This window comes from Porites lutea, chromosome 9 (assembly GCF_958299795.1).
Source record: "Porites lutea chromosome 9, jaPorLute2.1, whole genome shotgun sequence".
Lineage (NCBI taxonomy): Eukaryota > Metazoa > Cnidaria > Anthozoa > Scleractinia > Poritidae > Porites > Porites lutea.
In genome coordinates this window covers 32391672-32405145 of record NC_133209.1, presented here as the reverse complement: position 1 = coordinate 32405145, position 13474 = coordinate 32391672, and the positions used below count along the sequence as shown (strand labels likewise).

The 13474-nt window shown below is 38.1% G+C and overlaps 1 protein-coding gene across 1 annotated transcript; it reads left to right on the top strand.

Annotated features, from left to right (window-relative positions):
- Nucleotides 1–5167: 5167 nt before the first annotated feature.
- On the top strand, nucleotides 5168–11358 carry LOC140948430 (inactive pancreatic lipase-related protein 1-like). Its single transcript, XM_073397665.1, has 6 exons — nucleotides 5168–5224; nucleotides 7669–7902; nucleotides 9024–9329; nucleotides 9419–9601; nucleotides 10092–10304; nucleotides 11229–11358. The coding sequence occupies exons 1-6, from the start codon at nucleotides 5179–5181 to the stop codon at nucleotides 11240–11242; spliced, it is 996 nt and encodes a 331-aa protein (XP_073253766.1). The 5' UTR covers nucleotides 5168–5178; the 3' UTR covers nucleotides 11243–11358.
- Nucleotides 11359–13474: the final 2116 nt, after the last annotated feature.

Here is a 13474-nt window from a genome sequence, read left to right as displayed (position 1 = left end):
TTTACTCCTTGGAATGTGAATGTAAAGAATAAAATTGTTGTTGTTGTTGTTGTTATGTTAGATTTTTCTTTCTTCCAAAATGTAATATAACAGGAAATTCAGATTTTGAATTCTCTATGATTATTATGCCTGGATCCATAAATTTTAGAAATGTTGTCTACTTCGTAGTCAAGAATTTGGTGTGGAGTACTCAGTGAAAGTCCGATCGAGGCAAAGTTCTTATTTTGAACAATCGGCTCAGATCGTCAAAGGTTTGCTCTCTTTCTCCTCATTCATGTCCTAGCTCGTAACTTGTAGCCTCTTGGCCACGGCAAAAACTCAACTAGGTTCTCGTTTTACATCGTTTATGTTCAACAACGTTCAACAGCGTTTATGTATCAACCGTGAATAGCATGCAGCATTATGAATCATTAAAATAAAACTACTCCATGGGCCATCGTAACTTAATCAGAAATTAGATTATAAAAATTAAAGGCTCTGATAAAGACGCTCTTGTGGATGTCTATGACCATCACTTTATCTTAATATTCAGTTTTAGCTTCGTAGAATTATTAAGATAATTTGCCGACCCAGTGGATCGGTCAGGAGTGGACCGGATCGTATAAACTTCCGTTAGCCTGTCATTGTTTAGTGAGTTACAGGGGATGATCCGATAAAATCCGATATAGGCAATGCTGACGCTTGAATTTGATTGGTGACCGGTCAGCTAAATTAGCTTGGGTATATACAGTCGCCTCGTATCCTCGTAGCGTTTGACGTTTTGTGAAACATCCTCGGCGACGAGGAGCAAGTAAACGGGCAGCTTCATTCACAAAAACTGAAAATAAATTACAGTTTGCGAACCGTATAAACCAGAAGCCAGGGACCTTAACATCCCACGACTGCGACGCCAACGATGAACAAAAAATGATGAAAAATAGACTTTGCATCGACCTTTAAAACTTTTTTTGCTCATATCAACAGGTCAGCCAGTTACTGAAAATTAGAGAAATTAGGTTGGAAAAAAGGGGGGGCCATTCGTACGAGATCAAAGAGAGATGGTTAATTTTCTCGCCTTGCCGTTCCCGCTCTCAAATCGACTTATTCTAATAACAATTACTAGGTTATTCTACATCGTAGTTGTACAGGGACGGCAAAGAAATTTACAAAAAAGCGAGTAAGCAGCGGGCCGCCACCTTGCAAGAGCAAATGGGCTCCGTACTTTGAAGTAGTTATTTCCGGGTGTTGAGGCAACAAGTGTGCAGTCAGTTTATGTGTTTCTGTCTGGATATTGTTCGGCATTTATTCATTCTTTTGTGTTATATAAACAAACTCATTAAAACCTCTCACAAACCCGTTCATAGCGTGAACATCTCAGTCTCACCGCCAGCACTAAGCAATTGTTAAGGAATAGCCCAATTTTGATCCATCCAAGCCGTTTCGTGCATTTGTTGCCTTTTGAGTTGAATTCGCTTAGAGAAAAGTGCGCTAATTGTTAAAATCTAGTGAACTAATACTTTGCTCAAAGATATTTTTGTGTCCTTTCCACCACTCATAGAGTACACAAGTTTTGTTAATTAATGTCGGCCCTAGGATTCGGGCCCCTCTGCTTTCATCAATCCCACTACGGGATCCTAATTGCCAAACTTTCCCGTTCAATGTTGTTGCTGAGTCGAAAAAAAAGGCATTTTAAATTCTAAAATCAAAAGTTTCCAACTGTTGATCCCTTGTCAACTCACCAAATAACGATTAAACTTCATATTATCACTACTACAATTACCCCCACTTCCCCGTTCATCTAATAAATGAAGCTAAAAGATTACTAAATGACGATCAACCTTCATGTTATTAAATGTAGAAACTCTTTTATTACAACACTACCAGCTTCATTACTAGAACTATTTACAAAGCAATGAACAAAAATTTTTTTTCTCCTAATAAACTACTTAGATAACATTCAGTTTTTGTATGGTGTTATTTAAGCTGTTTCATACTTGTAAATTATTTTAAGCTTTTTCAGCTCTTTTATCGTATTTACAGTCAATGCATCACAGTCTCTATTTTCTGCAACTTAGTATGGTTGATATCTGTACGAGGCACGGTTGTACGGTAGTCTTGCCGGCTCAACTGGTCTGATTGTGAACTGGTCAGGGTGGAACTTCAGTACACGGTTTGACTTGACTGAGAGTTGACGACTGGCAACTATTCTCCGGTTATCTCTAAAGTAGCTATCCATCGCTGGACAGGACACTCGTTCACCTTGTTTCCAGGCTGGATAGGGTCGCCGAACAAACTGGTTTGACAGGCTCGTATGACAGACGGATGAAATCTCTCTCTCCAGTTTCCTAGACTTGGCTCGTCGGTTTTGAAACCAATACTGCAAGAAATTAAAGAGAACAAAAAATATAAATTAACTAAATTAGGGCAGTAACATGGCAATAATCTACACCGGCACGGCACCACACAGTACCAACGATTTTTATACATTTCCGAACCGTTTTTCTGGCTGAAAAATAGATCAACTGCAACATTGTGTCACATCACTTAAAGAAAACACTATGACTTTGTTTCAAAGAAATTTAGGAAATTACAATGACAAACCATAAGTTTACTTTTATTTGCAAGATCACATGTAATTACTGGTATACGTCGGAACAAATGCATACTTCTTTTCAAAATATTTCGGACTGAAAAATCGCTTTACAGTTGCCGAGCTACGAATTGAAATTCCGTCCCTCCTAGGGTGAAAATACACATTGTTTCTCGTTATTTACGTTCATGATATGAAACATGAAAGAAAGAAACTCACCTTCACACTTTTAGCCGTGATTCCGAGTCTTTGTACCAGTTCCTCCTCGTCTTCTTTTAGCAAATATGGACGCCGTGTGAATGCTCGTTCCAGCTCCCAAACTTCGATCGGTGAGAAGATCGTACGCTGTCGCTTCTTCGTTGCTGAATGTTCGGTTGGAGTCGAAGTTTGATCGGGCTCACTGTCACAATCGCAGCTGGAACTTGTGATGTCAGAGTAAGGAGTTAACGGTGGACTGGTTGCCCGGTGGCTGGGACGCGGACTTGCGCAGTCGGAGTAAGGCGATAACGGCAGACTGGTATCACTGTTGCATTCTGTAAATTAAAGAAGAATTGAATTTTAGTTTTTCACATGTCACCTATTATTTCCTCTTGATATCACTTAAATACAAGTAGTCAACATAAATATAAACACATGCTTAAATGTTTATTCCTACGGACAATTTTGGGGTTGGATAGATATAAGTCGTTTCATAATAACGCTCTAATGGCTAGACGTTTTAACAACAGAAATCTCCTGTCTGAAGCGGAGTATTGCTCTTTTTCTGTTAACTCAGAGATGGATTGAAATAGGAGAAAGGCAATAGGATGAAAATTGATTTCTAATAATCAAAAATGTCAAATGATGCCCTCGACTAAGGCCTCGCGGAGTATCTGAAGCTAGAATATTCTTACTAGTTACCGGAACTTGGGGGAGGTTGACTGATTTCATGTTCTAGACCCAGGATACTGCAGATGGAGAAGTCCGTTAGAGACTTGCTTGAGACTGGAGCCAAGGATGGTTCACCAATAGGAACTTGATTTGATGACAGCACACGTGACTTTCTGACATGCCTGTTACGTACAAGAGAATCCACAAGGGAAACGATAGATTTCAACTGAGCACAATCCATTTGACTGAGTTGATAACTTTTCACAGTTGAGCAACAAACTGAGTGACGAGGAATTTGGAACTGAAACCTTATTTATGGCTCCGCATATACCGAACAACAAATCTAGCGGCCCGACAAACAAATTGTTTATCGAACCACATAGCTGTTCATTTAATACTTTGTTTATTAACAGTAATTAAACAGCGCGTGCCGCTGGCGGTTCACCGACTGAAAAGGATTAAAACCGTTACAGAGCCGTCCGAGAGCCGACCATGGTATACTCAGAACGACTCAGACACACAAATCTTCGATAATAAAGTTTTCAAAAGTAAGATATTTTAAAAGCAAACGTAACTTTTAGTTTTTAAGAAGGAGACAAAGCTATATATCTTAAAGCAAAATGAAAAATCTTTGATATTGTTCGAAATAAGCCAAAAAATCGTTGAACAATAAAACTTAAAGATTCCGAACATAAAAAGTATAAACGGAATTCTTAACGTTTTAGAAAACTTTCGTGTAACGGCTTTCCCTGATAGGCGAAAAGACAGAATTTAACGATCCGTTTTACAATCAATGCTGGCAAACCTGATTGTAAGCATCGGGCAACAAACCTTCGACACGACCTGACTAAAACGGCCTGATTAGAGCCTTTAGGTTTAGTGAATCAAAGAACATAACATAGAATATAGCTGCAAATTCAGTCTCCTGTATTGTAAAGACATTCTGAGCAACCTTCCTCTCAATGAAGAATGTTAAACGAACTTAATTGACAGATTTCAAGTTCTTGCTTGAACAGTGAGTCTTAAGACATGAGCTATGTCGTCCTTGTTAAATGACAGGGGCACCCAACGACCGTTTTCTGGGAAATGATCTGAAATGGATCGTTATGCATCCTGGAGTGCTTTAAAAGCAATATAAATGAATATATAATTCGCATCGCTAAAAAAATTTGATCTGTTCGGTCGTCCTAGGAGTGGTTTGAACCTCTCGAATTTTTTAGGGCTGTTTTTCGCCTTTCCCGAAAATAACAGCCCACAGTAAAAGCTTTACGAAAACGTCAGATTACCTGACGAGCTTTTCCCTTAGCCGAAATTTTTAGGGGTCCTTTCAAATTTTCTCCGAAAACTTTATCTATTGTGAGAATGTCTTCGAATTTTCTAGGGCGACGTAGAATGTATAGAAAATTCTAGGTGTAATAACAAGAATAATTATAATAAAAAAATAAGAAGAACAAAAATAAGAACAAAAGAAAAGGCATTAAGTGATTTTAAAGCCAGTTTCAAACGTCTCATCATGACGTCATATTGTTGCATTTACTGGGAAAATCTTGCCTGAATAGCTTTTTAAGGCGAAGGTAAATCCCATTGTTAAATTAAAACGGATAATTCATTTGTATAGCTTTGGTTGCTCAGCTGCTGAATCTTATTATTTTGAACACGGATCAAGTTATTAAAGCACTATTTATACGTGAGGATTTTTTTATTCATTTATCAAAGTATTTGGTGCAATACAGATAACGATGCTGTTTTCTCTGGCTTGTTTGATTCTCTTTCATTTGTCAAGTGGTGAGTTTTTTAGTTTAGAATTATGTTTTTAAGGTTGTGAAACAGTCTCGGTTACAGATGAGATGAAAACCCAGCCCTTTCGTCATCAGTCGCATGTGCCATTTTTAGTATAAAAATTCAGGTGTGTGGTGGTTATCAAGTTGTATTTAGCCACCGTGGTAAGCTACAATTGAGAGCGTCGCCACATGATTCTTTTAATCATACCATTTTTCCTGCTCTTGATCTACTGTTGGGCAATTTTCACAGGATTGTTAACTAACACGTTTGTATCAAATTTGACAATAACACCAGGCATGCGAGACGGCACGCCTTCCTAAAGCTACTTTTATAATAAAGGAGGAAAATTTTCCGTAACTAGATTCAATACAATGTTGATCACCATCAGAACAAACTGGAAAAAAAAAAGCAAGTGTTCATTCTGTCGCTCTGTGGAAAAATTAACAATAGTTTTGTATTTGCCATACTTCGTGGTTACATGACCGTTTTATATTATGGGTGGTGACTTGTAATTTGAAAGCTTTTCACTCCTCTTACGATACGAGGAGCTTTGGAGGCAATTTTGCTACGAGGTCTTCTGTTTCATATATATATAAGGGGATGGTGAGTTTTAGAGTTTAGAATTATGTTTTTAAGGTTGTGGAACTGTCTCAGTTACAGATGGGATGAAAACCCCTTTTGTCATATGCCATTTTTCGTATAAAAGATTCAGGTGTGGGGAGTTGTCAGTTATCATGAGTTGTATTTAGCCACCGTGGTAAGCTACAATTGAGAGCGTTGCTACATGGTCCTGTGAATCACACCATTTTTCCTGTTCTTGATCTACTGTTGGGTAATTTTGACAGGATTGTTAACTAACGCGTTTGTATGAATTAAATATGACAATAACACTAGGCATGCGAGACGGCACGCCTTCCTAAAGCTAGTACCCTAGCTGGCTTTTAATGAAAGAAGGGAAATTGTCCGCGACTACATGGATATGCAAGACAATGTTGATCACCATCACAACAAACTGGAACAAAAAAAGTCTTTACTCTGTTACTCTCAGTGGAAAAATTAGCAATAGCTTTTTATTTGCTATACTTCGTGGTTACATGACCGTTTTATATTATTGGTGGTGACTTTCAATTTGAAAGCTTTTCATTCCTCTTGTGAAACGAAGACCTTTGGGGCAATTTTCCTTCGAGGCCTTCTTTATAATGAAAATAATGACTGAGCGCTTAGTGCGAGGTTAAAATTTTTAAGATGGCCGCGCGAGGAGCGAAGGTATCTGATTTAGTGCACCTTTACCCATTGTTTCGAAACCAACGGTTCAGTTTTGTGATTAATACTTTACGGATCTGCTTTTAAAAATAATAATAATAATAATAATAATAATAATATAGATTCTTATTAAGCGCATTTCTGTCCCCAATGCGCTTTATATTATGAAAGCCTATTAAAAATCATTATGATTAAATTTCGTTATTTAAAGACTCTAGCCTATGTAACATTATACATCAAGTATTGTAAAATCTGCTTTTCCATTTGTTTAAAGAAAATAACCTGTTCAATACAATGAGAAAGGTGCATTAACATATTAAGTAATATTGCGTAACGTGACGATCTATAGGGCTCGTATGGGAACGTAAAAAATTCGTAAAAATTATTCTTAACTTACTTGGGCTAAAAGCCTAGATAACTTAAAAAAGACAAAAGAACTCAAAATACAGCAAGAAAAAGTTTATTTTATTTGTTTTCTCCACAATAAGGTAAGTGAAGGCGAATATTATCGAGTTTACTTATCCCCAAAAGAATCATCTTAAATTGTTACTTTACGTATTGTTTGCTAGATGATTACTAAGCGTTCAACTAGTGACTAGCTATGAGAGATGATTGTGATTTTACCAAATCATATTTATTTATTCCTTTCTTGACTTTTTGGGTCTTTCGTTCATTCATTCATTTACTGGTCTTTCATTCCCTTTTCCCCTTTCTTCCTTTTTTCCTTTCTTCCTTCGTTTCTTCCTTCATTCAAGTCATTTCCGGCAATACCAAATTACGCACTGAAACACAAGTGCCAAATCGGCGGTATGGCCAGTTTCCCCTGCTCATTAACCCGACGGCTATGTCATGCTGATGAGTTGCAATACGATAAAGGCGAAACATTGAGCGGTCCATAGCCTGTTCCAGGCGTTCAGATAGTAGAGAAAAATACACATACCGCCGCGCTCTACTATCTGAACGCCTGGAACAGGCTAAGCTGTCCATGGCTGTCACTGCCGGGGTGATATGGTTGTGCGCATGCGTTAGGTATTGGTCATACCGCGGAGTTGGAAGGCGTGCTGCAGTGTAAACTTTGGTAGCATATCCGTTGCCCCTGGATAAAGCACCTTAATTGTGCATTGATATCCAAGTCGGAAAAAAATTGATTACAATCCAAAGACATTGTAACTTTTTCTCTATAGGTTGGCTTTTTAAATCTAAGGTCTGTTATGACAAATATGGCTGCTTTGACCTTCATCCGATTCTTCTGGTGCAGTTTCCAGAAGAACCATCCGAACTTGGAACATCTTTTCTCCTTTTTACCAGGAAAAACAGTCAGACTGCGAGGATCATTGATGACAGCGATGTAAACAAGCTCAGGGATTCATTCTTTGAGATTTCCAGACGAACGATTTTTCTTATTCATGGATATTTAGGTAAGATCGAGCTTTTTTACTAATTATAAAGTTGATGAAATTAACAAAAACAAAAAAACAGCTACACGACATTTTTTAGTGGAACCTCCTCTATATAACAACCATTGTAGCTAGGTATAACGAACAATGTTCTTTAATCTAGTAATAGTAGAATACCGTATTTCCTCGAATAATAGCCGGGGGCGATTATTTCTTTTTCGCACAAAAAGGGGACGATTTTTCGCGGGAAGCGATTATTTCAAATATTGCTCAGTGGAAGTCGTGCCCTTAATATTTTGTTTTATTTTCCCATTAAATCAAAAAATAATCACGTCAAATAAACTGAACATGGGCTTTTTAAGTGTTCCAAATTTAGTTGCTTGATTTATTTTCAGAGCTAGCGCTTGACTTGTCACTGATCGGTATTCCTGAATCTCCGTGCACTTCAACTTGACAGGGAGGGGATAACAGGAAGAGAAGATAGGGAGAGGGGCGGGGGGAGGGGCGATTATTCGAGGGAGGCGATTATTTTAAGTATTTCCATCAAAGGGGGGTGATTATTCGAGGAAGGCGTTTAATCGAGGGACGGCTACTATTAGAGGAAATGCGGAATATAAAGAACCTCGATATTTCGAAACCGTTCGTAATATTAGTAAAGATATTGTCAGTCCCTTGGCCTTTCGGCGTTATATCGAGGTTCCAGTGTAACTATAAGGCGCATATTAAGACTTATCTTTTTAAACCTTTATATTGGTGAACAATTTTATATTCAGTTCTTACTTGCATGCATATATACTCCTTTATTATTTATTTTTTAAAGCATTATCTTCTATTTGTTTCTATTAAAGTAATGCAGTTGTAATGCGCAGCTGATCATTCTCATGTTAAGCTACGCACAGTAAGTTCATAAATTATTATTATTATTATTATTATTATTATTATTATTATTATTATTATTATTATTAACTATACTAATGGTTCGGAATTCGAAATCTTACAGAAGTGGTATCTAAAAATAACTTAAATTCACTCCATTGTGTCAAACGAAAATGACTATAATCAAAGTTTAATCAAGGTTGTCTAGTGTCAACGTGGGATTTGACTTGGCATTTTTATAATCAAAGTTTATGTATTTTACATAGGCAATCTTGACGGTATTTATTATGAAATCAAAGGCGCGCTGTTGAATCGCGAGGACTGCAATGTGATAATGGTAGACTGGTCCAAAGGAGCTGCATCCCTATATGGCCAAGCCACTGGGAATACTCGGCTCGTTGGGGCTCAGATAGGAGAGCTCATAAGGTTCCTAATCGCCAGTACTTCTCACTCGGCTAGTTCCGCTGTAAATCGATTCTACATTGTGGGCCACAGCCTTGGAGCACAGATCGCAGGTTACGCTGGGAGTTATTTTCAGGATCAGTATGGATTGAGCTTGGGCCGCATAACAGGTAAAACAAGCAAATACGTTATATAAATGAAGAAAGTTATGTCCTTTACACCGCACCTGATCACCCTAACCATTTTTATTGTCTATCAGGCTTAGATCCTGCTAGTCTGTATTTCATAACAAACGAGACCAGCTTTCGGCTTGATGAAAGTGACGCTCAATATGTTGATGTCATTCATACCGACGCTGGGCTCTTCGGTACCACTCTTGCGAGCGGTCACACCGACTTTTGGCCAAACGGTGGAGGCAGTCAGCCAGGCTGTATTTTCAATGGTAAGCATTTACAAAGTAGAGACAATCATACTATTCGCTCGAAATATTTCTTATCTTTTTACGAAATAAAGTTCTGGGAGCTACTTCTGATTTTAATTGACCACACTCTAGCAAGGGTAAATAGTCAGACACATTTTAAGCCGTCTACGAGAAGTGAATAAATCTTTTTTTAAAGTGTTTTTAAAACTTTTCTCCGATTTTGTACTGCTTGACAGTTAAGGTAGCGCCAAGAACAAAACTCGAACGCACTCACTATTCTATGATTGCTACTAGTCTGAGGAGGTCACATGACCTACAAGCAAGCGTAATTGCTTTTTGACGTTTTCGTTGCTAACGTCGTAATCATTTGATAAACTTCCTAATAACCTATTAACGAGCAGAGGTAGCAAGAAAATCACCATTTAACTATTGCCTTCATTATTTGCATCACCCAGACAAACATTTCCTCATTTGCCTTTTGTTTAAATTCACTTGATGTTATTTTTTAAAGCTTGCGACCACAGCAGGGCACAAAAGTATTTCCTGGCGTCTGTTGAGGGATCATGCTCCTGGAAAGCCTATCCGTGTGCTGATTACGACACATTTCTGAAAGGCAGTTGCACAAGCTGCAATGGTGAATGTCCAAGCTTGGGTTTCGATGCTGATCTTACTAAAAAGGGAGGAAGCTTCTACTTGGAAACAACCTCGAATGATCCTTTTTGTGGTACGATGTACTCAATTAATAACAACTTATTCATGTAGGCACGTGTTCAATGCACCTTTTTTGTTCTTTTATATATCATGATCACTGTTCCTGTCCACTGTTGCAAGGAATGCGCAAGAAAAGGAAGAAAAACGCTGCTGATCAGAAACGTTCGATTACATGCACTGCAGCCTATTCAAACTTCTCAAACTCTCTGAATATTACCCCTCCCCTGTGATTCAATTTTGTTTTTGTCAGAAAATAGATCTTCTGCTAATCGCTTGATATCGGATTCCGTTTTGGCTTCAAATAACTGAAATAGATACAAATGATGATTCGCTTTATCTCCAAGATGGTGAAAGGCATTTTCAGTGCATCGCCTTACTTTAGAGAATGTCTACACTGACTATAAGTGAAAGACAGGCCTACGTTGACTCTGGTAAAAGAAAGAGCCAAAGCTAATAAGTTGAACTCTAATCACGGGTAGGGTTTATATTAACTACCCCACTCGGTTTCTGCTACATGAATTTGGTGAGCCCTACTGTTGTCCGCCAAGAGGGGTGGGAGGGGGGGGGGGGGAGGGGGGCGTACTGTCACTCCTCTCCGATTCTCTCTCAACCTGAGTCAACATACATTATATTAAAGTCGTCACACTGTATCTCGCTCTTTTTAAAGATGATAACCACAGGAGATCTTGTCCTCCTTTACTTGATGTAGGATTATTTCTTTTATTCTTTTAAAAGACAGTTATACTGGTTTGGCGGTTGAGCAGTTAATTGTTTAGGAGAAATTAGATGCTGATCAATGTTAGAGGGAAGGGTGCGTCTGGGATCCTTTGGCTAGAGCAAAATATCTTTTCGAACAAAACATAACAAAATAATAATACTTCTACCCTGCTCAGTTTGGACAGAACAGCTTAATAGGTCATTTTCTCCTTTATTGCAGGAAAGACGCCCTAAAAGCCGATGGAAACTAAAACAGCGGGAGTAATGGTTCAATAACTGTGCCTAGTTTATTTTGTCCGTTAATTTTACGCACTGTTAGGGTACTCTTTGCAATAAAATCAGTGATATGTTATGAAGTCTGGGTGCTTTCGTTTATTCCGATTTATTCACATATAGCTCCGGTTGAAAAGGCTTAGATTTGACAAATCTGACACTATTTACAGATACTTTTATCAACACGACAAACTTATAGATAATCAACTAGCATACTGGAGATACACAGTTAGTACACGTAAAAAAAATTGAGCGTTTTTCGCTTGTCATGAGTTGTCCATATTTTGCCTTTGCAAGTGGAATTCGGAATTCTGGACTTTGAAATCCGGAAAACCCTCAGCTTTAAGGAACCAGGAATCCCACTAAAGATTGAAATCTGGAATCTAAGTTCCACTGACAGAGAATCGGTAGGGGGATCCAGTGCCTGGAATCCAGAATCCAAGACTGTCTTCGATTTCCTTACCCCATGCATTATGTAGTACATAATGCATGGGGCGATTGGACAATGTATATCGAGACAAACTCTACTTTATTCGCTTCTTAATTGAATGTATAAGTACAACTGTTAGACGCAAACGCCACTGAATAAACAAACAAATAACTTGACAGAGGAAAATTTGACTAACTAGGTCCGTTATGACTGTGACAAAAGACGAATCAAAACGCACTAATCACATTTAGAGCGGTCTTCAATCATGACCAATAAGATCACGGCTTAACCAGTTAGGTCAATATGGGCAGTTTCGTTCATTTTTAGGGACAGTCTTCTTTACCCCTGGGGATAAGATAAGAGAAGATGAGAACTTTATTTTAGCACGAAAAAAAAAATCAGCATTGCTGAAGGGGTCGTACATACAACAATTACAAGAAGAATAAGGAGTATTGAAAGCAAATGCACAATTAAAAATTAAAAACCGTTAAAAATTTTTGAAACCGATATTTCAGTTTTTAGTTGTATCTAAAATAGGTTGTGCGAATGAAATAGGTTGTGCAAATGTACTACTGAAAATTAAAACTGTTAAAAGTATTCGTAACCGATATCTCTGTTTTAGTTGTAGCTAAAATAGGTTCGAAATTCATTTTGTCAGTATCAAATTTTGCAAGACAGCGTTTAAATTCTTTCAAGGTTTTAGCCCTTGTTTCCTTGTTCCTTAAAGTGAAAGAAATCCCTTACATTTTCTCTTCAAATGATAATTCAACCCGCTTGATACGCCGGCCGGACACCCTGTTAATACGTACGGACACTTTCTATGGCCCCTTCAGTGTCCGTATCTGAAATTGAGGGGTTTGACTGTATTCTTTTTGATAATGGTAAATTCGATCTGCTGCTGCTGCACGTTTTATTTATTTCTATACCTATGTTTATCCTCCTTGGTCACTTTAAACTTCAATAAAGTGAATGCATTGAAAAGAAAAAATGGGAAAAAATACGATTACACTCCTCGCAGCAACAGCTCAAACCTCTTCGCGACCTAGTATAATTTAAACCATTTTTTGTCCGAAATCACATCCCGCAATCTTATGACATCGAATTCCGTTTAACTCTCATTTAACGGAATAGCTGCATGTCGTCTTTTGTTTCGCTTTATCTCCAAGATCAGGTAAAATAGTTTTTTAGTTTATCATCGTGTCGCCCTAAAAAAAATGCGTCAACTTCTTACGGTGTCACCCGACCAGCAGCGCTGACAGAGTCGCGAAGGCCAAGGAGTCTCCTAGCTAAAAGAGGGTGGCGTTGGGATTTTCGGTTCTTCGGATTTGAGGCTATTTGGTTTGGGTCAGTTTTTCTGGTTTTGCTCTGAAATAAACTTCGGTTTTTCGGTTTTGCTGTCCGTTGCAGTGAGTTTTTTTTCGTTGTTTAGCATCTGGTCTTCGGGTTTTGGCATAGCAAGGGTTTTTCAGATTTGGTGTCTGATGTGATTTTCTGTTTTTTACGTGCTGAGTGTAACATCACATGGTGCTGATACTGTGGTGATATTAATATTTAGTATCAAGACTGATGTGATGTTGTTTAGTCCTCATGTTACCAACGTTTCAGATCGATCAGGTTTTTGAAAACTGAAGAGTGTATATATTCACTTTTGATGGTTTTTTATTCGGTTTCGGTTTTATCGAAATCTATTGCGGGTTTTCGGTTTGGGGTGATTTTTTTGAGAGGTTTTTTGTTTTTTTTATAGACCCTAACGTCACCTCCTA

Coding starts and splice junctions, on each gene's coding strand:
- LOC140948430 (XM_073397665.1), top strand. CDS start 5,179: ATGCTGTTTTCTCTGGCTTGTTTGATTCTCTTTCATTTGTCAAGTG. Junction 7,903..9,023: donor TCTTATTCATGGATATTTAG/GTAAGATCGAGC, acceptor TATTTTACATAG/GCAATCTTGACGGTATTTAT. Junction 9,330..9,418: donor GAGCTTGGGCCGCATAACAG/GTAAAACAAGCA, acceptor ATTGTCTATCAG/GCTTAGATCCTGCTAGTCTG.